Genomic DNA, 26,768 nt, shown 5'->3' with positions numbered 1-26,768 from the left:
AAAATGTTTAAAAAAAAACTGAAAAAACCCCAAACCCAACACTTGATGCCATCCAAATAGAATATTTCAATCAATCTCCAAGTTCTTTTCAAGTAATATTTCACAGAAGACTGAAAATTGTTCACTTTTCCTCTGTTTCAGAAAAGAAAAATCTCCAACAGCAGGTATTTTCCTATGGAAAGCAAACATTGCTTACAAGCAAGCTCCAGCCCCTTCTCTCTTCTTGCCCTGATCCTCTGCTTGTCTGATAGCAGCTCATATCTCTGCAGAAAATGCAGTCTTGTGCTGCTGCCCCAGGGGTGATTACGAGGTCCTAAAGTTACCATATGTTAAGGAATTTGGGAAGGTGCTGGGAGCATGGGCTGTTTCTAAGGGAAGAAATGTTAAATCTGTGGGTCGGGGCAGGATCTGGATGCTTAGGAGACAAGGACTCTGAAGTAAGATGACTCTGGTCTCTTTGGGTGGACAAAGACAGCAGAGCCACATGGTGCTGCTTCTCCATTTGGGAAGCTTTTGTTTCCCCTGTGACCACTGGGAAAGGTCAAAGTCTGCAGTCCCAGTGCCCTCTTTCCCTAGCCTTTCCCAAACGCCTCCTGACATTCCAGGTGTTGTCTCAGAAGCCCTCAACCTCTGCCAGTTCCCACCTGCTCCCACCCACCTGTGGGTACTGGAGAGGCAGCAGTGGAAGCCATGGCTGAGCATCAGGACCTGACGACTTGCTCTTCAGTCTCAGCAAAACTCAGACCACCACAGGAAGGAGAAGAGCTCTTTGTTGCACAGCTATCTGAGAGCCCCAGCAGAAAGATCTTCTGTCTTTGCAAGTGATAGGTTGTAGGGAATGAAGGCCACAGGGTGTAAAATATTGGGATAAACTAATGGGAGCATTTGCAAACGCTTCTCCTGACAGAGCCAGCTGAACAAACCTTTCACTTAACCATTGGAATAATTTGCTGGCATGTTGTCAGTTTCTTGTGTCAAGGGCAGAGTCTTAAGTTTAACTACTGAAGCACAGATGAAGGGGAATTTGTTCCCCCTTAGCATGTACACCTGGAGTCCCCTCCAGGCCTGGTCCTGGCAGAGATGCCGCAGGCTGGATCTGTGACACCCTAAGGGGAGCTTCATATCCAGAGGCAGAGGACAGGCAGCCCTGCAGGGAAAGTGGGCACTGGCAAAGCCCTATGTTGGATCTTCCATAACAAACATGCCTCATGCATAAACACACGATGCAGGCAAATATCTAGCTGCATCACAGTAAAAAATCTCCATAAATATTGACACGGGTAGAAGACAGCCCTGAGGCACCATTCACTGCAAACCCTTCTCCGAATGAGCAATAGTTAAATGTTTGTCCTTGCCTCTTTCTTTCAAAAGTAGGGCAAATATCTATAGAGTTCCCAGCGGGGCAGTAATCTAACTTTAACTTTCATACAGCCAAGTAAAACACCCGAGACCTGTGTTAGGGATGCAAGCAGGTCGTCTGAATTATGATTATTCAATCTGGTATTATTTTAATCTGACATGCCTCTCACGTGCTTCCTTTAGATTCATCTTGACCTGAAAACTGTAATCTCAATGCCTTTTTCCTTACAGGTGATATATCTTGTTGCAGTATCCTTTCTTCTTTTTATTTTTTTTTTTAAACATAAATATTTATTATAATAGTGAAACCCTGCCTGTGAGGCAATCCAGCACATCTCATTTTCTCGGGCCTCCCGAGCGTGGTCTGTGTCCTCCTTGAGCAGCAGTCTCTTGCTTGTGCTCTCACTCTTGCTAATTGTGGCAAGAAGATAATGAATTAAGAGCCTCGAGAGGTGAGAGCAAACACCTCCCCTGCAGCCGCAGCGTGCTCCGGGTGATGCTTCCTTGATCGCTTACAAGACGTTAGCCGGAAAAAAATTAAGGAGGGGGAGAAAATGACTGATCCTTCTGTGTGAGATAATGGATGAGCCCGGGATGACCTGTTTTTCTCCTTGCGGTGGAGCGGTGCTGAAGACAGAGGGCACCAGCGCCCAGCCCCACAGCCGCCAGCGCGCCAGCTCGGGGCGGCCGGAGAGCCGCCAATGCCTGCTCCGAGCAGTCAGCGAGCCACTGCCGCGCCCGGACAGGTACGTCCCGGGGGGAACCCTCCGAACAGGCGGCAGGGGTTTAGCCGCGGGGCTGCCTGCGGGGCAGGCGGTGCGGGAACTCGGGAGACGGGCTGGCCGTGGGAGCCGACTTCAGGCGCCAGTGCATGCCAGCATGTGTGGACACACTGACAGGACGGCGGCTCTTCCAAGAGCACCGCCTTCCCCGTGACCGTCTCCAGCCCTCTCGGCAAGGCAGCCCCGCGGCGGCACCGGCACCGGCACCAGCACTGGCACCAGCACCGGGGAGGGACAGGGGAGCAGCGGCCAGTCTGCGGCGGTGCGTGCCGCGACCGGTCTCCGCGCCTCGGGTTGTGCGTGTGTCCGTGGGTCCGTGTGTCCGTGTGCATGCGGGGAGACGGCGGCGGCAGAGCCAGGAGAGGGGCAGAAGTTTGGGGCAAGCGCCCAGCGCTGCTCGCTGGCGACTGAGTCTGAGGTGGCGGGGCCGGGGCAGCGGGACACTGGGGCAACAGGACCACGGGGTAGCAGGACGGCGGGATAAGGGAGGTCCGGGACAGGGGGACCGGGAGACAGCGGGACAGGAGGGCAGAGGAGAGCGGGACGGCGGGCAGGGGCCGCTGCCAGGCACGGCTGCTGGGCGCTGTCCCGGGTGCTGACGGAATCTCCGCGCAACAGGGACCAGCCCGGCCCGACCCGGCCCGGCTGAGGTTCCGGGCTCTGAGGGTGGCGGTGGCAGCTGAAAGAGCCGATTGCCGTCCCCCCACCCTCCTCCCTCTCACCCGTTCCACCACGACGTTTCAAGCCTCCAAGCCCGGCTGCCGGTCTCGCCGCAGCTGCCCGGCCGAAGCCTGCATGCAAGGCAGGCGTGCGGGTAAGGCACCCCGGGGCTTTGGCCGCGGTTGCCTTAGTAACTAATATGCATTTCACCCCTCCCTTGCATGTGTCTGTCCTTGGATGAATTACAGTTTTGCCCCCTACACCGGAAAAGTTAATCGAAATTGCAAAGCGGTTCCTTTCTTCCTCCCTTCGCTGACCTTTAAATGACATTTCCCGTCGCTGGCAGGGCAGATTGCACCCTCTGTCTTCTCAGCGTTTTCTGTATTGGGAAATGAAATTCCCGAGCTGGGAAATATGCCTTCAGGTAGTCAGAAGGCGTAGAGACAAGCACTTGTCACCCAGCTTTCAGGTCTGGGGCTAGTGAGGCCAGTCTAGGACGGTTCTCCGATGAGCTAACTACCTTGTGAAACTTTCAAAACTTGACGGGGGCGGAGGGGAGGGTGTGTGCCGGCTGAAGGTGCGGGAAACAGCAGCCTAGGATCTAAAAAGATCATGTCAATTTAAGAAACTTGAGTATGAATGATGGTATATAAATGCAAATAAATACATATTTTAATCCCTCTTGAAACTTCCTTATAAGAGCCCTTGCCGAAGTAAATTGACCTGGGCATTTGCGAAAGCAATTACCTCCTCGAACTGTTCTTTATCTGTGTTGCTTTATCGAGCTCTGATTTGACATCGATTTCACAATTAGAGTGTTTTATCCCCTATTTTATGCCACCAGGTTAAAAGTCACTAGGATGACGGCTGCCTGGACACCTTCGAGAGTGCTGCTGTAGGACTTTGCTGTGATGCTATTTGGAGCAACTTGGGCTCTGGCGGGGGGAAGCAGATGCCATTTCCTACGTATTCTTAAGCCATGTGCAGGCAAGAGGAGCCCATGAAATTTGTAACCTGGGTCTGGATGACATCGTGCAACAAAATGATAGGCGTGCTGCTGGTCTTTTTCCCTGCTCTTCTCCTGGAGGTGGACGTGCTGCCCAGGAGCACCGGGCGGAAGGTCCTTCTCTCTGCAGCCTCTTCGCAGCGGTCGGTGGCTCGGATGGATGGGGATGTCATCATCGGGGCCCTTTTCTCTGTCCATCACCAGCCGCCAGCTGAGAAAGTGCCCGAGAGGAAGTGCGGGGAAATCCGTGAGCAATACGGCATCCAGAGAGTCGAAGCCATGTTTCACACTTTGGATAAAATTAACGCCGACCCGGTCCTGCTTCCTAACATCACTCTGGGCAGTGAGATACGAGACTCCTGCTGGCACTCCTCGGTGGCTCTGGAGCAGAGCATCGAGTTCATACGGGACTCCCTCATCTCCATCAGGGACGACAGGGACGGAGGCACTCGCTGCGTTTCCGACTCGCAGACCCAGCCCCAGACCCGACTGAAAAAACCCATCGCCGGGGTCATCGGCCCCGGTTCCAGCTCGGTTGCTATCCAAGTCCAAAATCTGCTCCAGCTCTTCGACATCCCTCAGATTGCTTACTCTGCCACCAGCATCGACCTGAGCGATAAAACGCTGTACAGATACTTCCTCAGGGTGGTCCCCTCCGACACTCTGCAAGCCAGGGCTATGCTTGACATCGTCAAGCGCTACAACTGGACCTACGTCTCCGCCGTCCACACGGAAGGTAGGTATGGGGCAGCCCCCCCTCCTCACCCGGCAGCCCACCCATCCCCCGCCGGTCCCGGGGCGCTACGTCCTCCACGGGGGCTCCGAAAGGACGCCCCGGTGTTGGATGACCTGCCTGGACCCCGGGGAATCGGCTCCTCCCCGGACAGACCGACCGCTGCCGCCCGGGGTAAGGTAAACGGGGAAAAGTGCTGAAGGGGCGGGGATGCGGTTTGCGAGCCCCCTCCGGCAGCGGGAAGCAGGAAGGGTTTCAGCAGCGCTGGAGAAAAGCTGAAAAAGAAATCGTGTGTCTCCCGGTCGGTCCCGTCCCCCGTCCTCATTCACACACTGTGTGTTTCTACATAAAAATTTAACAGATGGGAGAGTCTAGACGTGGAACCGACGGCGGCTCTGTCTGCGCCGCGTCGGAGCCTGGGGGGTGTTCTGTGGGGCCGGTGAGGAGCAGCTGCCGCCTCCGGGCTCTGCAAGTTTGGCGTTTCTGCTCCAGCGAAAACCGAGTTTTCCCCAGCTCGGCTGGGGATCGTGGATTAGCTGCTGGCTTTGCTGCCTATGAACTCGTTTTCAGGGGCTGCGAACACAGGGGCAAAGATGCCTGAAAATCCCCCTGCGGCCCAGGTAGCCCCCGCACATCCACGTCCTCTAGGGAGGAAAGGGCAGCGGGTTAGTTTGCCAGGGGGTCCGGGCAAACGTGTTTTCATGCAGCTTCAGGAGTAGTAAACAAATAAAAAAAATAAATCTTGCTCCACACATTCTGTCCATACACAACAGGTTTTGTTAATTTGGAATGCCAAAACAATAATATCTAAGGGTTTGTTAAAAAGGAGACACTGGTTTATAGCCAGGCTAGGTGGCCCAATATAAATTACAGGAGTAATTGCAGTTGATAGAAAGCAAACTTGTGATCTATTATTGTGGCATTCCTATAGTTTAGTTATGGTCCTCAGAATGGGATTTCAAAGTAAAAAAATTGCAAACTTTGCCATATTATTGCTAAAATTTCGCAGCTATTCTGTTTATCTGACTGTGTTACTTGTATGGATTTGATTTATGATTCCCTCTGGTTACTGAGCTGGCTCCACACCTTTTATTCTCACATAGGTGACTAAGTAAAAAGAGTGAAGAACATATATTATGATGAGTAAATAAAATAATCTCCAGGAAGAGGTGCATATACAGCAATCAAAGGTGGATTGTATTAAACTGCACACCTAAAACATGAAAGTGCTGAACTTTAGAGGAGGGAGGGAAAAGAAGTAAGAGCAGGAGGCAATGACCTGACATTTGCAGTTCACTTATGCCGAGTTCAGATGAGAAGAAGAGCTGCTAGCAAGAGTTGGACATGAGCTGTTAATATTTTCTTGCTGACAGAAATGGTTAGAACTTGTGGCAGGGCAGGGTGAAAAATAAACAAGAAAGGGATAAGTTCTTTGTTGATGTAAATAGCCATCTTTCCCTTCAATGCAGTTCTAGGGGGTTATGCTAACTCACAGTACCCGAGGAGCTGCCTTAGGGGACCTACTCCCTTGCTCTCTTACTCTGTAGATACAACTCTCCTTAACATTAGTGCAATTTATCTCATCTGGAAAAGACAACAGATGGTGAAGGTTATTTGAGCATTCACTTTTAAAAGATCAGTACAAATAGTAATATAATTTGTTGTTTGAGAGGAATTTTATTTAAATATGTATTGTTTTAAGGTATTTCTGATTGATGAAACATGAGTGTTGCAAGATATTTTTATAGACCTTGATGTGATATTTTTGAAAATAGTAGATCAGTTCTAACTCACAAAGCAACAGTCTCATCTTAGGAAACATCACCTGGATTTCACAGATTATGAAGCTTGAGATTCATATATGTGGGATTTTTTTTTTGTTGGTTTGTTGAGGTTTTTTGTTTGGTTTTTTTTAGTTTTTTTTAAGCTACTATTGATCTGTGGCTGCCATGCCCCTATTGTTAGATTCAAACTAAGAATTTCATGGAAATATGTAGCAAGCTTCTTCAACTTTTGTGTTGCTTTCCAGAAAGTCAAGTTACTAACCCCATCTGAATTGCTGTTAAGTGTATTCCAAAGCCCATTTTTTTCCTATTTAAAGTAAAATTACTACTTATGAAGATTATGTAGATTTTTATATTGCTGTTGTTTCCAATCCCGTGCATTCACTGTGAGGGTTCTGCTTGATGGTGTGTTAAAAGTGGGATCATTCTTCACAGACAACACAAAGCCACTCTGAATAATACTCTGCATGAATAGGAGCTGCTCCATCCATGCTATGTTTGGAAATACAGGGATAAAGTGTAGTTAGAAACAATCCTCCTCCACACTTACTCATAGGCCGCCACTCTGTCTTTATGGTGGGTTGCAAAACATGCTGGGAAGATTTCCTGGGTATCATGGGTTGGAGAATCACTGCAGCAGAGACCGTGAGAAATGGGCTTCTTTCTAGGAAATTCCCAGGTTGACGCTGTTCAGAAGTTAATAGTTTCAGTTTCCAGGTCCTCCAGATCCAATCTGGGCACTTACTGAGAGCAGAAAAGCTGCTTAGATCCTAACCTAACACCTCATTCCCATGAGGGCAGAGAATCCTCAGCTCCTGTGGCCATCCAACCACAAGGGGCTGCAGTGAGACCACTGAGCGGGCTGACACCTCTGTCAGGAGCCCGGCTCCTTGGTCTGCAGATGCCCAGGGTCCCTGCAACAGGCCAGAGGTGGTGTACCCTTTCTCCTGAACCATCCACCTGCTCTGTTTACCCTCCCTCTCCCTCCATGGTCTAGGTATTCAGTAATAGTAGAACAATACTAGTCTACACAGTTATACCTTTAATGAAAATCAGAAATACAAATCACATGCTTAAGTTCCCACTTTTCTTAATATGAAGCCTACACATGCCATGAAAACGAAGACAATAAAGTCACCCAGTGAATAGCATGATGTCTTTAAGTAGTCCCTAATATCCTACTTTGCATTTGGCAAGAAAGTTTATTCTTCACATGTTAGTACAATTATTAGTCTTAATTAGGAGTGATGACAATTAACTATATACAATCTCTGCACTCTAGTACATGAAGTTGTGTGGAGCTATGCCATACTTGTTTTGTGGTGTGTTTTTTTTTTTAAATTTTAATATGTTTTTTAATGATTGTTTATTATGAGGTATAAACATTGAACTAGGGAAGACACTTCTCAGTGGGTAAAATCTGTTTCCAAAGGCCCACAGAGCACATTGCTCCGTTTAGATTAAAATCGACACATAAAGCTCCACATTCAAGCACAAATAAAGGCAAGATACTAAGTTTGGTTATTTTGTTATGTGTCTCAGTTGAGCGTAGCTGCACATCATGAGAGTGCATTTTTTTCCAGAGTGGGCAGCAGTCATTAAACGATGTGAGAAGTCTGTGCATCTGCTGGCAGAAGGCTGTTTGACTGCCTGGGAGCTGCAAAGCATTTTTAAGGCTATTATTTTTTTAAGGATTCTTCAAAGGTAATTCTGTGTTGGAGTTCTTGGCAGGTGTACATCTCAGCTTTTAGGCTTGGAAGCCATCCTTATCTAGAAATGCACATAAGGGGATGTCTAACTCTGAGCCAAGACTTCCTATGGAAATCAAAGGCATCAAAAGCACATGTGTCAAACTGGGCACAATTATGAGTGTGATAAGGGCACAAGGAACTACACTTGCTGAGGGTTACTTTCCAAGTGAGATACTCTAGTCTTCGGTGAGATAACCTCAGGGTCAGATATTTTTCTAATCTTACACAGCAGCCACTGGTTATTTTGTAAAACTGTGAAAAATTACAGGAAACATTTTCTTCCTTACCCAGGGGACAGCCCCTGGGCTACTCCTAGGAACAGACAAGAAATGCTAAGTGGAGGTGATGGGCACCACCACTGCACTGTCACTGTTTTGGTACTGAAGGCACAGAAATTAACAAGGTTGATTCCAGAAAATGCAGAGTGGTTGTGAGATTGCTCACAATTGTAGGTTACTCCAGCTTCCAAGCCCCATGATATGTCTGTATCCTGGCTAGTGGTCAGCACAGAGTCTCCACCAACCCCTCACTTTCAGCTGTTCCTCTTATACATGAAGCAGGAGAGATGGCTCTTTAAGAAGCCCTTCTATCACTTCATCTTCCAAATATGTCACTTTGGAATAATCAAATAGAAATACTTAATGTCTGTGCCTGATTTTTCATTTAAATCATATATATGTTAGCCTTATACAATGTATGTGAGATTTTTATTCTATGAAAACAAGATGTAAACATTCAGACTAGATTAATTTGAGTGCTCTTTGTGATTTTGGGCCCTTTCTTACATTTTAGCATACAAATACCCCTTTGTGAACAAACAGTTCAAGATGCAGACTTTGGAAACTGAATTATTAAGTTAATTGCATCAATTTTTTTGTGTTTGTAAGTTAATTTTACTGAGAGCACTGTGATACTTCTGGTCTTGATCAGTTTTGTCAGATTTGTATTGCCAGGTGATATTTTTTTTTTCTGGAGTACAAGGCTTAGGATGAACTATGATGAAACAGATGACACACCTGTAAAGATTTTCAGATCAAAGTCCAAAGATGGTAGGTAAATTATCTTCATGATGGCTTTTGATAACCTGATTGCCACACACTTTTCATTGTTGTAATGTACAGGAAAGTCGTAAGCATGTCTATCTACGTTGGGAAATAGATGGAAGAGAACGAATTGTATTTTCATGCAAATTTAACAGGAAATAGGTTATTTCAGTACAACTCACCAAAGTAGCTCTAGAGGTGCTAGAAAATAATACTTCTTTTTGAAGATAATTGGGGCTATATCCATCACATAGCTCAAAGGGATAATTTAGATACGATTGTGTTTAATTTCTCGCAAGCTGTTCCTACAGCTGTTTCAAACAATGTTATATTACTAACTCCCTGGTGTCACTCACTGATTGATACTTTTGCATGAAATCATGACCAGGTAATAGAGAAAAACAACTCCAACTAAACTGTTTGAAAGTTCAGAGTTTACAAATATTTCTGTAGGTACCAATAGTTATAAAAATTATTTGAGAGGTTAAACTTATGAGGTGATGTTAGTTGTGCCTGAGATATATGTTCACAAATGCATATTATAATCTGTTTTTTTTTTCCTTCATTTAACTACCTTCACTAACCATCTTCAGAATCTTTGTGATAGGGAATAAAAAAGAGACGTATGTCCCAAGGAGAATGGAAATTAATTTGAAAACAAGTAGGTACTAGAACGTTACCTGCACTGGATGCATTCATTATGTTTATTAGATGGTGCTGAGAGAATTTTGTACATTGATTAAAGCTGACAAAATTATTGTGGGTGAGAAACACCATAGAGATGAAGAGAAATTCCTTCTTGAAAATATATTACTCTGCAGTGCTCTTAAATTTGCAAATGATGTAGTTTTTCAGCTGCAGAAATGGCAGGTGCATGAGTTAAATCAACTCAAAGGACTCATCTAACTTCTGTGCCTGCCTTCTCAGCAATATTGCTAGTGCTCAAATTTATCAGTCAGCATCATGGCTTCATTTGTGCTTTACTTCTATTTCTTTTCTTCATTATGCCCTTCCTTTCAGATTTCTATGTCCCAGAGTCCTTGTGTACTTCTGCAGGATTCTTGTCTGACTGGAGATTGTTTTAAAAAATTTAGATGATCTTGGCTTTCTCAAAAACTGTGTGAAGTTGCCTCTAAAATATTCTTTTGAACATATGGTTCATAATATGGAGGTGCTTGTGCTTAGATTTCTCAGACAGAAAATCAAAAGTGATGTGAAGTGAAATCATATAACTGCTATTGTCACCCTTTGTGAAAAATCTGGGGCCTGATGGATCAGTGAGCTGGTAACTGTAGTGGGAGACCAGAAGCACAGCACCTGCCACACACAGCTCAGAAAAATACCAATCAAAGTCATTGCTAACTGGTGGTCACTGACCCATGAGAAACAAAGCAGGGATTTCAGTATATTTTCTGGGTGGCAGGTGTTTGCAGCATAAGCCATGGTCACAGATGGCACTAATTAACACCTGTGCTGGCGTGCTGAGTGGGAGGGACAGAAGCTGACTGCACATGAACTGCAGTAGCATTTTACCTAGAGAAACCAACTATCCTTCATCTATGGATACCTAAGAGATGGTAAGGGATTTCACCAGAGATGGGTGGGAAGAGGTGTGGAACAAATGATTTGCCATCCACTGGGTAACCAGCTAGCTTTTGCTGGTTAATCTTTCAGACTGGATTTTTCCCCAAACATGAATATTGCTATTATTATTACTATTAATGGACAGCTTAAAAAATAATTTCTAGACCTGGTTTGCCTACCAGCCCAGCACAAAGTTGGCTGTTGGTAGAAGTGGTTGGAGTCCTGTGATCTTCAGACATTGTAGCCATGGCTGCCTGTTGGGCTGCAGCCTCTCTTTCTGTCTATTCCAAAGTAGTGCCCATATGCAGCTGTTTGTGGACATTGGATCAGCCTAAAGTCACTGAAGTCGACTGAGCTTGCAACAGTCTTAGTTCTTTACCAGTGAAGAAACACTTTGCAGGGTAAAAGCCATTTAAAAAAAAAACAAAACCCTTTTGGAATTAGAATACCTCACAGCATAAACAAATGGTGCTGAAGAAGTGTGTCTAGGAACGGTGTGTATTCTTCATAGTAATTGTGTTATGTGAAAAATAAACTGTCTTTGGCTGAGGAAAGGAAATAAAAATTAAATAAATATTACAACTGCCATACTAGTCCTTCAACAACAGGCTCAATATTAAGAGAAGCAAGAGCAGGGCATGTGCAGGATGTATCCCCATAGCTCCAGTATGCAGTGACTTCCAAAGACCAGGGCTACCAGACACCAATGAACCCTTCCTTTGTGAATTTGTCTAATCCCTTTTTCTATCTATTTATACTTCAGTCTCCATAACATTAATTCTATAATTTAGAGTTGCTGTCTTGAAAGTGTTTCTTGTTATTTACTTACAACTTTTCACTGATGACAAAATTGCATTTAAACTTTCATACAAAACATCTTATAATTTTTTAATCTTGATCATTGTTCTGTACTTCTAGTTCTAATATATAATGTGGGTAAGCAGAGCAATGTTCAGTGTGCAAGGTGGAGGTATGCCGTAGTTAAACTCTTGAAGTTAACATTTCAGTGTTTCTCTGAGACTTTTCCTAACAAACTTCTGTTATGGTTTTAACTTCCTTCAGTGCTCTTTTAATGTGATTGGTTATCACTGGATATCAGGCAGTTTTCCACTTTCTGGAATATTTGAAGGATGGTCTGTTCTTAGAGTCTACAGCTTCATATCTCAAAATTGTTTCATCTTGTTTTATTACAGTTTTTTATTTCATTTGCCAAAGTATACAGTGTTCTCTTTCCCTTGTTAGGGAACCACTTTGACTTTTTAATGTTTTTGTTTTGTTTATTTGATTTTGTTTTATTTTATCAGCTTTAGGAAATCTACTTTTCTGCTTTATCATGTTGGCTTTTTTGATCCTTTTGGAGCTTCATCTTTCAGTCTTCCCTATATTTCTGAGTAGTCTCTGTGTAATTTGTTAATATTTCACTCTTTTAGCTGCTTCTTTTAATTTCCTTGAAGTTAGATTGCTCTTTTTTAAATAATTTATCTTAAATGTTGCTGTTACTGATTTTTTTTATCTCACATGCAGCTTTTTCTGTCCAAGTCTGACTGAAGTACAGTCACAATGACAGACTATTTTTTGATAGTTAGGTCTTAATAAGGCCTTGTATTCTGCTCAAGACTACATTAAAAATTGCTTCTTTCTGTGAGTTCTGTGAGCAGATGCATGACACACATGGGGTCCTTTTTAATGAAAAGTACTGTGCATCACAAGATGTCCTTTCTTTTTGTGGCATGCCACTACCTAGATCACTTTTGTCTATCAAAAAACAGTGTGACAAATATTTCTTCTTACTGAAAAGTGATACTGTTTGTTATAAAATGCCATGCTTCTCTGTTTGGACAGTTTCCATTTATATTCTCCAATGTTTTTAAACGAATTTATACAATTATGTTGGACTCATATTAACAGCCAGCAATGATTTAAAAGTCCCTTTGCAATTTAGTAGATATGTGATAAGGATAGGTATTTGGCAGTTCTGGTAGGCAAAGCAAAGGAGGTCATGTCCTGCTCTGGTGCTGAGAGCAAGTGTAGTTGTCAGGCTCTTGATCCAGTGCTCACTGAAGTTAGTTGGTGGTCCTCTGAGTCCAGTGGATCCTGAATGGGGCTCAGCATGGCCAGTGGATGCTCTTTCCAGGTGCTGATGCTTCTCAGCACTAAAAATCCACAGGGCTTGTGTATCCCATAGCTTGAAGGATCTCATAGTTAACCTAAAGGACTGTGAAACTGCATGAAGGCAAACTGTTTGTTGGATTTGCATAGATTAGAGGATATTTATATACATTTTTTTTTTTCCTTCCAGCTAGAAGGCTAAATCTAGTTCACTTCTTGCCACACAAATTCCCCCGTGAATTCAATTCTCCTTTGTCTTTGCAAATTGTTTGAGGAGCAAACTTTTGTTTTCCTAAGTGTAGTCACAATTTGCGGTTGTTTGACCAGCAGCTTTCATTCGTATTCATCTGTGGATAGAGATGGATTTGTACAGGCTAGTAGTTCTCCATACATTTATTCAAACCAAACTCATCCTGGCAAAACTCAGTAAGAACCAGGCATGAATATTGCTGAAGTGACAGCTATTTGAAATCTGAATAAGTGTTTCTAAATACTTTCTTAAAATGTCTGGCCAGGCTCCATTGAACATTGAATTTCTCCTCCTTTGTGGAGTAGAATATAAAAGATAAATTTGTAATTAATTGTCAGGATGCGAGAAAACCTTTCATGCTTATTTATATAATAAGTCTTTCTTACCCACATGGTGCTGTGGAGAGGCTGAAGCAAATGCAAATTTGGCACGTAAATTACCATACTGGGGACTGAAAGATGGTGATCCTCCTAGAGAAAATGTATTTCTCTGACTGCAAGCTTCAGTTTGGTAAATCTCTATCTCTTGCCTGAGCAGCAAATTTATGAAACTGAATATTGATGACACTGTAAAAGAGTGCTATATTATCAGTCTTGCTAAAACTGGTAGGATGATTTGAGAGAATCAAAGTTAAAATCCACGCTTACTAAAGTGGTTTGAATGGGTTACAACAGTGGGCCAACAGCACTCTTTTGGAGGACACTCTTATTTGCCAGGCCACAATTCCCTTGAAGGATAAATTCATATTCAGGATGAGATTGAAAACTACACAGCTATATGAAGCACACTGCTGAGTTAGGACAGTCGGTCTGGTGGAATGAAAGTGTTTAGGGCTTTCACTAAAAGGCAGTTCTGGCAGCCTGGCTGTCACTTAGCCACAGCACACCATTCAGTAACTTCTTCAGCTAAGCCACCTGCCTTTTCATTATTAGTCCTTTCTTGTCCCCTTGCTCCTCAAGGCACAGCAGCTGAGGTCCTCATGCAAGGTTACTGCATTCCCTTGTAAAAAGGCTTAGCTTTCCCCTTTCACCTGGATACTTGCCTGATGAAAAACATTCTTTGTCCACTGTCCAAATTTATCTAGGACTCCAGCGTCCGTCTGTGCATACTAAGTGACACGGTGCCAGTGACAGTCACCCAGAGTCAGCTTTCCTCCTCCTTCCCATGCAGTGCCAACCTGCAGGTGAAATTACAGGAATGGCAGGAAGGCTTTCCAGGAGCTCCTTGTGGATTTGTCACTGACCTCAGAAAGAGATGGGCAATATTCTGTTAAACACATGCCCCTAAGCTGTCCTGTAATGATTTCTAATGTTGGCATCCTGCAAAAGTTTTGGATAAGGATGCAGTAAAAGTCTGAGTCTGTAGCATGAGGACAGTAATATGTAAAACTGATGTTATGGAGTGAGGCAGTGAATATTGATTTCAGCATACTATGGAACAGCCAAAAATGGACAGTGTTGAATTGTGCCAAAAATCCAAACACAAAAAACAAATGAGTTATTCTTGAAAAATCCCAAGAAAAATAATATGATGATTCAGGATTCAGATGACAAAAAATTATACTTAAATTAAAATCAATTGATGTGACACTGGAACTGGTGAGACACTGGAACAGGTTGGTGAGACACTGGAACAGGTTACCCAGAGAGGTGGTGGAAACCCCATCCCTGGAAGTGTTCAAGGCCAGGTTGGATGGGGCTTTGAGCAGCCTGATCTAGTTGGGAGGTGTCCCTGCCCGTGGCAGGGGAGTTGGAACTGGATGATCTTAAAGGGCCCTTCCAACCCTGAAAATTCTATGACTGCGTGACTACAGAAAATAGGTCTTCTCAAACAAACCCATTTTTATTCCCTAATGAAAGTGCAAAGTTGGTAACTACAGGTAATGGTGTGGATGGAATATCTTGAATTTTTGCAAGGTACTGAATCAATATTATAGGATATTTTGAATAAAAAACCACTATGCATTTCCAGGAAAACAGATGTTGTATAAATTAAAATTCAGCACACTGACCTCAGCAAGTAAAGAGTGACGATCAAATGAGATTATGTTTGTTGCATAGCACAGAGCTCAGTGAAGGATCTAATGCTTCCTTGTCTTCATCAGTGGTACACAAAGCATAGCTGCTGGCAAGATGTAGTTTCGTGAAATGGGAGTTAAGAAGAGAAGAGTGAAGGTTCTGATCTCTTGGTGAGCTAGGCCTACTCCAAGAAAATGCATGCTAAAACAGTCAAATATCAACCATAAGTATAAGAATGAGGCACATGTGCGACTTATGTAGAAGAAGAATTGTGACCCTGAAACAAGTCCTAAATATACAACTTTGTTACAGAGGGGTTTCATTACAGAAAGAAAAACCCCAAACCAAGGCAAAATACAAAAAGCTGATGTCATCTTTGAGAGAGTGGGAGCTTTACCAGCATTAACTATGCTGTTCTTTGTTCACTTCTGTGATCAACATTTTAAAAAGAAAGTTCAAATATTGAAGAGAGGGGAAATGTTGAAATTATGAGCTGACAAAAATATATCAGGAATATTAAAAAACAAATAATACAAATATATAATATAATATAAAATAATATAAATATCAGGAATATAAACCAGCTTAGTTTATCTGGTTTGTCAAAGAGAAATCAGCTTTATAAAAAAATGTTTCATTTCTTTCAACCAGTCAAACCCAATATGAACTACAGGACTCTGAATCCCAGTTGTTAAATGCATAACAAGCACCAACTGCTGGTATGCCAATCAAGCCAATTAGGAAAAAGAGAAACATTTTCTCTTGTGATGGTGCTTAACCAGTGACACAAATGACTGAGGAAGTGATACATTTTCAGAGTTCTGATGTTGTCTAATCAAAATTTGCTGCAGATGTTTCAGAACAGTTTTACTCAAAATGCAACTCAGTGGACAAAGCACAGGGGAATCTGGAATCATAGAATCATAGAATTGGCTGGGTTGGAAGGGACCTCAGAGATCATCAAGTCCAACCCTTGATCCACTACTGCTGCAGTTACCAGACCATGGCACTGAGTGCCACATCCAGTCTTATTTTAAATATCTCCAGGGACGGAGAATCCACTACTTCCCAGGGCAGCCCATTCCAATGCTTGATCACCCTCTCCCTAAGGAAATACTTTCTAATGTCCAACCTAAACCTCCCCTGGCACAACTTAAGACCATGCCCTCTTGTCTTGCTGAGAGTTACCTGGGAAAAGAGACCAACCCCCTCCCCCCGGCTCCAACCTCCTTTCAGGGAGTTGTAGAGAGCGATGAGGTCTCCTCTGAGCCTCCTCTTCTCCAGGGTGAACAGCCCCAGCTCTCTCAGCCTCTCCTCATAGGATCTGTGCTCGAGTCCCTTCACCAGCCTACTTGCCCTCCTTTGGACCTGCTCCAAGACCTCGATATCCTTCCTAAACTGAGGGGCCCAGAACTGGACACAGTACTCAAGGTGTGGCCTCACCAGGGCCGAGTACAGGGACAGAATCACTTCCTTGGACCTGCTGGCCACTCTGTTCCTGATACAGGCCAGGATGCCATTGGTCTTCTTGGCTACTTTGGCACACTGTTGGCTCATGTTCAGCTTCCTGTCAATCATACAGGTGGTCACATATGAAGAGTTCAGAGTTCTTTCCAGAATTAAATCCTATTAATTTGTGGATATTTTTGATTGTGCAAGCAGGTAGGAAAAAAACCCCGAAACTAACACATTTCATTTAAAGAGTAGCTTAACATTAATATGTTCATTTATCTGCTTGGATGCCTTGGAAAATTAAAAGTATCCTATGTTGTTGATACTGATGGCAGGGGAAGAGAAACTCAGGAAGAAATAATCCCCTTAGTCAAATTCAGCCTGCTACTGCAGTTTATATGCATTGTTTTAAGTCAATATTTGTTCCCTTACCAGCACTTGGTACTTGTTATGCATTTCACCACTGAATTATACATCCCTTTAGTTCTTACTGGTGTTGTTTGCTTGGGGAAGGCTTTCAGTTTCATGGGCTTTTGCACTACACTTATTCTCTTACTTGTGACATACATATTGGTGCCCGTGACTGAAGAAACCATCAAGTTTTCTGAAAGGATGCAGCAACATTTTTCTATGATCTTACTAATTTGAATACTGCTTTGTATCTAAAATGATATAATTCATCTGACAGCCCATGCAAAATAAAATTGAAAAAACCCTAACACTGTGAATGGTAGTGGTAATTAGGGTAACTAACATTTTTACACAGCAGCTTTTCTAGAAAGGGATTCAATGGTTAATTTTGCTAACGTTTATTTTAAATTTAACAGGAAATATGGATGTTTTATGGTGGTTATTGATGCTATCCCTTCACACAACAAACATCTTGATGTCCCCTAACAAGGCAACGTAGAATGTAGTCATGTTTGAGACTCATTGTCCTTGTCACACATTTGTGTGTGATTCCTTTTGTATGGAGTCCAAATCTATGTGAAATAATGTATTTCACTTTTGTCATAGCTCTGGTGTTCTCTGTGAAGTGTGATGCAGAAATGTGCTGGTACCACAAATACCCAAATTCACGTCTCTGCTTTTTATAGTTCATATCCTGAGGACATATGAATAATAAAATGCTCTTTAAAATTCTGGCAATACATCTGTATTTACATTGAGAATGATGATTTGATTTTAATGAAGGCAATGGGATATTAGCTACTGACTGAAATTCAGCCATACATCTGAATCTATGGAAAGAGCCTTTAAGGTGCAGAATACTCTTGTTTGATCCCAAAAGACACATGGGCACTAGCTTAACTTTTAAGCACTTGGACTATAGGGGGCAAAAATTCACCTTAAACTTACAGGACACAGTTTTTGGGGGTTGCTCTCATCACAGCCTTGCAAGATCAGGCAAAATGTCACACATTCAAGTCAGGTTTTCTATCAGTAAATCTCACATTCAGAAGCCCTTTAAAGGTCTGTGTAGTGAGTTAGGCTGGGGGAAACCAAACAGCCTTATAACTGTGTGCATATCAGAGGATTATGAAAACTGATGAGTGGGCTGACTAAAAGGCTGCATCCCTCTGGAGAAAAAAAGACAGGATTTTCAATCTGCTACTTTGAAGAGACAGATAGAAAGTTAATTTTTGTTTTCTTTCTTAATTTAAAGTTTAGTACTTTAGCTTAAAGTTTAGTACTTATTAGCTTGGCTATCTTTTCTAATTTTGTAGATTTAAGATCCAGGTAAGTAGCTTATTGGATGGTGAATCTTCATTGCATTTGTCAATGTAAGAATTTGAGTTTATGTTCAAATATTTCATTTGTTTTTCTTTTATTATCCATTTGCTAGAAACTGGATTACACTAGGATGAATACCACCTGAATTTTTGCACCTCACATTTTTTAATGAATACTTTTAGAGTGCTGTTTTGTATGTGCTTAAATTCACAAGGCCAAGCAGTACTTTTATCATAATACAGGAAAATAACAGTGTGTCTCCATCACACAAAGTCTTGTCTAAAAGGCTACTGTTTTTTTGATGTTCCAACCTAGTTATAAACTACAAAATTCCTTAACTTCCAAGGGAGCTATCTTAAATTGCCTATCCTCGAATAAATATTAACTTAAACTACAGAATACCCATTATTTTTAAAATCAGAATGTTCTTTTTTAATTGCAAATTACAGCTCATATTCAGAATAAGGACTATGTGTGCTTTATTGCTCTGTAGGCAGGTTTTGTTGTGTAACCAGCAGAACACAGAAGGTGACAGAATAGGAGCTGCAATTAAACAGCACTGGGCTGCCTTGTTTTGGGAAGAGATTTGTTGAAATGAAGAGATTCTTGTGGACTCATTTGCTTTCACTGAATCAGCACCTTCCAGAGGGGAAAACATCCCATAGGAATCTTCCAAGCAATTTTGGCCCCTAATTCTGGGTCTGATAATTCTCCTGGTCTTTCCTACATCTTCCTCTCACAAACCTCTATTCCAGGAAGTATATTAATACCTAGAACATTTTATAAAAAGCTCAGTTGAGTATTGTTTTCAGGAGGTATCGTTTTCTGGTTTTGCAAGATCATTTTCAGTACTTTACATATTTTTAGCATAAGCCACCATATTTCAGTAATTTGAACAACCAGATGTAAGCATCTCTGGACCATACAGAACTGATGATCATGTCCTCAGTCACTGTGAAGTCCATTTTTAGACTAAAAAATTAATCTGCCTGAGCTGACCTGCAAGCTTCATTTTCACACAAGCAAAGAATTCGAGAAAGCCTTAATAGTCTTTACAATTAGATCATAATTAGCCTGTTATGACTTTAAGTTATTGTAATCTAAAAATGGAATTGACTTTCAACCTGATTCTACTGATGTCAATGGAAGATTTGCCACTGATTTCTGTAGGAAGAGGTTTGGGATATAATTATTATAAAATTTCAATGACAATGTGCATGCATGTAAGGAAAACTTGTATGATGAAAGAGGTTTATAAAAGAGGAGCTGAGAGAAAGCCTCTACATCTTATGAATAGAAACAATATTTCATCAGTTAGGCTTATTTTCATGTAGAAACTTTTCAGAGATACATTCTAAAAATGTAAATCTTTACAAAGAATTTCTTCATGGTGATATACATTTCAATTTCAGTCTCAGGGAAACTTGGCTTTATGCTGCTACTAATTACCTTTGTGGTGACAAAGGCCACTGATACTTAGAATGAGGGGAAAATATATATTCCATACTGCACTCAGGAGCACCAGTAGGCAAAGGCAGACATTTTAAAGAAAAGGGTGGAGGGAACACCTGCAAGCACAGATGTTTTATCTTTAATTTCTGCAACTATGATTTTATTCAAGGCATTTAAGTTCTTCATGCATCAAGGAGTTTTGCTTCCCAGAATGAAGAAAACAGCAACAAAAAGGAGCTGTTTTACTTTAATCCTAACTCACCTTGAAATGACGATTGGCTACAGCTCAGCTGTAGGGATAGGTGATTCCTTCATTTATTTATTATGAAAAATAAAACAACTGGACAACTGAAAAGAAAGTATTTCAACATTAAAAAACCCCACTAAAATCAAAACCATTTTATCCCAGGGCACGTTTAGTAAGAGCTAAGGAGGGATATAGGATGGTGGCTCTGGTTTTACATGTTGTCTCACTGATTACACTAACTGGAAGACATTTTGGATCAATGTTTCCTCTGAGGAGATGGGAATACCATTTTGTGAAGCATTACTGTCAAAGGTTATGCTGCTGTATTTTGCAAGAACTTTTTGTGTGTTCATTGTTTCAAGTTGGGGGCTGACCCTGGCTAGCAGCCAACCACCCACACAGATACTTGATGAGTCCTCCACACCCTGCACCAGTGGGATGAGGACAGAAAATAGGAAGAATGGGAAAACTGGGGTGTTGAGATAAATACAGAAATGGGAAAAAAACCCACCCAAGTGAAAACAAAGGAAATTGTTCACCACATCTGACAGTCAGACAGTCAGTCTCCAAAAAATAGTCCTTGGAAGCCCAAACCCCCCTTCTCCCTCAGCTTTTATTGCTAAGCACATTGTCATGTCCTGTGGAGTAGCCTCCTGGCCACTTTAGGTCAGGTGTCCTGGTTATATCCCCATCCAGTTTCTTGCTTATCCTCAGCCTACTCACTGTGGGGAAAGGAGGGGGCAGAGTAGGCAAAAGGGAAAAGGCAAAGCCTTTGAGCTCTGCAAGCACTGTTCAGCAATAGACACAAATAGGTTTGTTATCTAAACTGTTTTAGCCAGAAAACCAAAGCATAGCCTCATACAAGCTGCCATGAAGAAAGTTAACTCCGTTGCAAGCAGATTCAGTAGAGTCCAGCTCAAGACAGCTCAAGCACAGATCCTATGAGGAGAGGCTGAGGGAGCTGGGGCTGTTCAGCCTGGAGAAGAGGAGGCTCAGGGGAGACCTCATCACTCTCTACAACTCCCTGAAAGGAGGGTGTAGCCAGGTGGAGGTTGGTCTCTTTTCCCAGGAAACTCTCAGCAAGACAAGAGGACATGGTCTTAAGTTGTGCCAGGGGAAGTTTAGGTTAGATATCAGAAAGAATTTTTTACAGAGAGGGTGATCAGGCATTGGAATGGGCTGCCCAGGGAAGTAGTGGATTCTCCATCCCTGGAGATATTTAAAATAAGACTGGATGTGGCACTCAGTGCCATGGTCTGGTAACTGCAGTGGTAGTGGATCAAGGGTTGGACTTGATGATCTCAGAGGTCCCTACCAACCCAGCCAATTCTATGGTTCTATAAGAAACACTGTGTTTCAGTGACTAAGTCACTCTCCTGAGTGCAAGATGTATTTTCTTCTTGTGTTGAAATTGAAGCTGCATTGCCCACTTCTCTGATGAGTGCTCTAAATGCTGAACTGCTTGATGTCGACTTTTATGCCTGCAGAGGCCTTGTTGAGTTTGCAGTGTTAGCATGCTGAAACATTAAAAACTAAAGCATTAGAGAGTCATGGCACTAGCATTTCAAACTATAGCTAGTTAAGTACTTAAAAGTGTAATGTTATTTAATCTAGATTTACAACCTAGAGACAGTTCCCAGGTTGGGTCCTTTGTGCTTTAATAACCTGGATATCTGTCTGAACAACTGTGCAGATAAGTTATAGGTTGAATATAAATTACATTTCCTATACTTAATTTTGAAAGTTTTTTCCTTTTTAAGATATCCCCAAGTGTTCTAGAAGCTGTGATTTTATGAGAACTTCAAATTTTTTGAAAAAAGCAGCACAGTTTAGGAACACAGAGTAGAGGCAGAGGTCCAGCTTTGGTGATGCTTGAGCAGAAGTTTCCCAAGATACAGTCCAACCCAAAATGACACAGTCCTTCAAGCATCATCTTCATGGACTACTCACATTATGTAATTGCATATAATTGCTTAACCCGTTTAAAAATCCAGCCTGGTAAGTCCCTTAATATCAATATTTCCCTTGGAATGTTGTTCTAGAATTTAACTTTTTCCACAGTTAAAAGATGCTTAATGCTTTGCTTTTGGTTCTTGCAATGGAGTGTTTTACTTGATCTAGGAAGGAGAATGACTCCTTGAATAGCTCACTTTAAGTAACATATTCCTGTCTTTCTTGATTGTGGATTATTACTGCAGAAGCACTCCCAACTGTGAAATAGAATTAATGTAGTTTGATCTCTCTGATACAACAATATCATGCTTATTTACATAACTAAAACCAATTCTATAATTTTTTTTTTAGCCATAGTGTTACCTTCAGTGCTTATCTGTCATAATGCCTAAGCCACTAATTGCATCCCATGATGGGGTCCAAGGTCTTGCATGCATAGCATTTTTAGTTCCTGAGAGTTTAAATGTATATGTTTATTTAACTGTATATTTCTTGGTCTATACCCAGTTTACTGAATTACCTAGATTATGCTGCATTATTAACTTGTCTACCAGTCTTGCTGTCATTTGCAAATGCTATTGGTAATACTTTTGTATTTTTGTTTTTCCAGGTCACTGGTTAATGTTAAAGAGCAAAATCTAAGAATAGATACTTATGGGACACAATAAAAAGACACCCATTCAATGAGTGTTCCTTCACTGCAAGTACACATTGACACCTAGCAGATAGATTTTAATATATTTTATGCATGCAATACTGAGCCTTATCACTCCAGGTTCATAGCCCTAATGTCATGCAAAATGAAGGTAGATGTCTTGTGGAAATCTATCTCCATTGCATTGACATTATTACTTTTAATAACCAAGCTTGTAAAATAATTGATTAAAAGATATTTTTGGTAATTTGAAAGATCTAGTTTCCAGATACACATAATGATTAACACCTGTTGTATTGCTGCACTCCCTTATTTTTTTCACTGCCCAAGTTCTATGTCAGCTCCTGAGTTATTTTGTCCAGAATGGATGTCAGGCTGACAGACCTGTAATTACTCAGGTTAACTTCCTTATCCCTTTAAGGTATTGCACAACACTGCCTTTATTGCAGTCCACTGGCCCTTCACAGTTTCTGACAGCTACTGAAAATCCCATCTAGTAGTTTGGAAAGCCCATCAGCAACTTCTGTCAGACATTATCTGAACACATCCAATTTAAAATGCCTGCCTTTTGGAGTTGGCACTTGATTTCTTTCTGAGTTGGGAAGGGAAATTACCATTCATCATCACCATCAACACCACCATCATCTTCTGGTATGTATACATTTTCTGTCTCTTTCCAAAAATACAGAACTAAACCAAATTTTGAATTTTTCTTCCTGTCCTGCAGACCCATCTTCATTATCTTTTTCCTTCCTTCCTTGTTTCCTTGTTTCCTTGTTTACTTCCTTCCTTGTTTCCTTTCTTGTTTCCTTCCTTGTTTCCTTGTTTCCCTCTTTTCCTTCTTTTCCTTCTTTTTCTTCTTTTCCTTCCTTCCTTTCCTTCCTTTCCTTCTCTTTCATTGAAGAAAGGCATATTTTATTTCTCCATGATAGCAAATGCAGCAGGTATCTCACAGGAATTGCCTCTTCCCAGTTTAGTGTTATGATGGATCTCAGCTCCATGAGACAAGAAAGAAAAGCAATCATTTGTGAGTAAATATTCTTTTTCTGGAGCGCCCCATATGTTTTAGAGAAAAAATAATCCATCCTCCTCTCACTGTATATATATACATACGTAAGTGCTTCAGATGTTTTTCCATTGCCATATTGGTTTGTGTTATTAGCCTCTACTAATATGGATATCCACTCAAAAAAACCCTGTTATTTAGGAGGGAAAAAATCCAACTAATCCACTCAAATCACCAAGATGGAAATAGCTTGCTGAGATCTCAAGAAATGTTAAGAAAAACAGAAAGCTTTTTGCCCTTGACTTCCTTTAGTTTTGCTAGATTAGAGTGCAGGCATCATGTCAAAAGAGCAGCAGTGCTTGTGAGAGCATTTATCAAGCACTCACAAGAGGATGAACAAAAATTGAAATGCCAAATCTATTCTTCATTAAAAGTGAAGTACTAAATTTTTCACTAATTCATTTTGACAGATGATATTCTGACAGAGTTGACATCTATAGCAAAATGTGACTAAAGGAGATGCAATTCAGGAAGTGATTTTTAAATTTTTTTTTTTTAACTGGCATTGTGGTGTTATTGAAATAGATAACTCAGATTTGGATTTTTTTTTTTTATTAAACCCATTTATTTTCAGCCATCAATACTTTTTGTTAAAGGCAGATATCTACACAGAAAACCATTAGCTTCTTAGACTCTAAGCAAAATGAAGCAATTAATATGATTAGCATTGCCAAGGACTTTGTCAACAGTTTATTCTGTCTCAGGTTAAATTTCTTTCTGTTTGAAATACAAACATTATTTTATTATAACTGTTGATGAGAATTGCTACAGAGGGAAATCTTGCAAGTTACTCTTCTGTAAAACTTTGGTTACAGATATATTTGGGAGGTAGGGTTGAAAGCAAGACTGGCAGTCATGTTCTAACAGGTTATTTCAGAGGTATATCAGAAATGTATTTCAGGTATAATTATTATTCATCATGTTTGTTTGCTGGTTATTGAGATAGACTCTACCGTGCGACTGGAAGTGCCAAGTGAAACTCATAATGACAACAGGATTTAAGTCTCCATAAAAGTCCTACTGTTCCTGAGCCTTTCTTTAGACATTATGATCAAGCTTCTCTGTCATTACTGAGTGAAATTGATTCCACAGAAAGCATCAGCCCTGAGTGTTTTTAGCAAGCACTACAGGGCAACAAGTTTCCAAGCCACTACTGTAGCTAAGAGGCCCACAAATGCCTCTGTGAAGGGAGGTGATTGTCCCTGGGGAGGTCTATTAGCTGTGTGCCACCAAACATGATCCCAGTGCCAATGAGAACTTGGCTACTCAGTTGTCTTCCTGAGTGTGTTTCTTCACCCACCACTGAATGATTGAATAATCTTAGGGAGCAGAGAAAAGAGAGAACAAAAAATATAATCAGATAAAGATCATTGGGCTACAGAAAACTTTACAATAAATTATTTTGGAATATTCCAGTATATTAATTCAGCAAATAAACAGTTTGCCTGGTTTTCTTCTTTTTAAAGAAATAAGATGTCAGATAATGTCTTAAAATGCTATCTTTAAATAGGAAGCTAAATTTACCTCTAGCAGAGTCTAGTAATTTACATTTTTATCATATTCTGTTTTGTTTGCTTGCTAATCTCTTAATTTTGTATTTAGCATGTCTTCTTTGTTTGATATGCCCTCTTTGTAAGCTAAGGAGGATACAATGAGACAGACTGCCATTATATATTGTAAGAATTCTCAGAGGCATTGTATAAGCCTGCAAACCTCATATTTTTTTCAGCAACCATATGCCTGAGCCTCTTCTTAAAAACAAAATAGAATCAATAGAAATCAATTCCAGATAATTTCATACTTCTCTTAAAGGGGCACCCTTTAAAAACTTGATCATAAATTAACAAGAGCGTAGGATTTCTCAGAAAGCATTAACCTCAGATGAGGGCAGGAAAGATACTTCACTAAAAAGAGAAATCCTTATGGAAAAATAGTCAACCAATAGTCATCAGGCAAAATAAAGCCTTTCCAAGGGTCTGAAAAAAGAGTACAGCAATACAGAATATAGCAATACACCTTTCACTTCAGCTGACCCTTAGCAGACTTCGAAAGCTTTTTTCAGGACCATTTGTCTTTTCTGATTCCTTGGTAATCTTGCTGAGGCTGTTCCATGAGGTGTACTTGATGGTCCTCCCATTTATCTCCTAGGATCCTGAAAACCTATGAGCTCCCACCTTGTCAGTTATTTACTTTCACCTTTATACATGGCCCCTCTATGAGGCTGTATATGTCCTTATAACTTAATCTCCTTGCCTCTATATAGAAAGTGCACACCCACAGAATATATAGAGGAACACTGGAACCAAGTAAGGCAAAAGTATATTTATTGAAATCTCAAAACTTTAGCAAGTTTGACCCCTCTGCACTAAGATGCAACAGCATTTTAAAATATGTCACAAATATAGGCCCTAAGTGCCTGTTTTTGCACTTGTGTGTGGATGTAGTTCCTGATCCAGTCAGTGGAACAGAATAGATATTGGCCCTCACTGTGTCATTTAGCATGCTGCCCAACAGCATATAAACAGTCCAGTTACTAAAGCTGGAAACTGATGTCTGCCTGAAGTGTCTTCTTCTCATAATATGTTAATATGCATAACCATATGCTTTTCTGATTATATTTAAACCCAGAGAGATGTGTAAGATAAGATTTTAGTTCCTTTGAAAATACCACAGCAGTGCGGGAGATGTTTTTAAGGATAAACTGATCTTATACACATACAAAACCTAAATGTTGCTATGAAGGTGAGAGTATAATAGAAAAGTCTTACAAATGCCCCAAAATATATATGCTCATAGAAATTCTGTCTATGATTTTGAGGTTCTTTGTTGCCAAAGATTTTGCAAGAATGGGCTTGCTCACAGTCGTGCCAGTAATTCCAGTCATCACGCTGACATTTCAAGAGCAGCCTTCTGCACTTGTACTCAACCTTTCCAGATGCTTAAAAAACACAACCACCACCACTCCTTGCAGTCTGGCGTGGGACTGCAAAGAAAGCAGAAGAGAGGCCATGGCCTTAATGGAACTGAATCAGGGCCAGAGAGTCCTTGGCAGGCACCTTTCACTCTCTGTCCTCATGGGAGAGAAACAGCTTGGAACGAGTTGCTTTGCATTGCTTATGGAAGTTGTGCA

At 41.4% G+C, this 26,768-nt stretch overlaps 1 protein-coding gene across 3 annotated transcripts in view; it reads left to right on the top strand.

The window, feature by feature from the left end:
• The first annotated feature begins 3,780 nt into the window (after nt 1-3,780).
• The window catches only part of GRM1 (glutamate metabotropic receptor 1), a 177,277-nt gene continuing 154,289 nt past the window's right edge, over nt 3,781-26,768 (top strand). For 2 of the 3 annotated variants that reach the window (XM_030447173.1, XM_030447172.1), the window contains exon 1: nt 3,844-4,543. In XM_030447173.1, the coding sequence (XP_030303033.1) occupies nt 3,844-4,543 (700 nt within the window). Of the gene's footprint in view, nt 4,544-26,768 lie in introns of all 3 variants that reach the window. The other variant, XM_030447171.1, reaches the window with a different exon arrangement.

Source organism: Calypte anna, chromosome 3 (assembly GCF_003957555.1).
Source record: "Calypte anna isolate BGI_N300 chromosome 3, bCalAnn1_v1.p, whole genome shotgun sequence".
NCBI lineage: Eukaryota > Metazoa > Chordata > Aves > Apodiformes > Trochilidae > Calypte > Calypte anna.
This window is presented reverse-complemented; position numbering and strand designations above follow the sequence as displayed.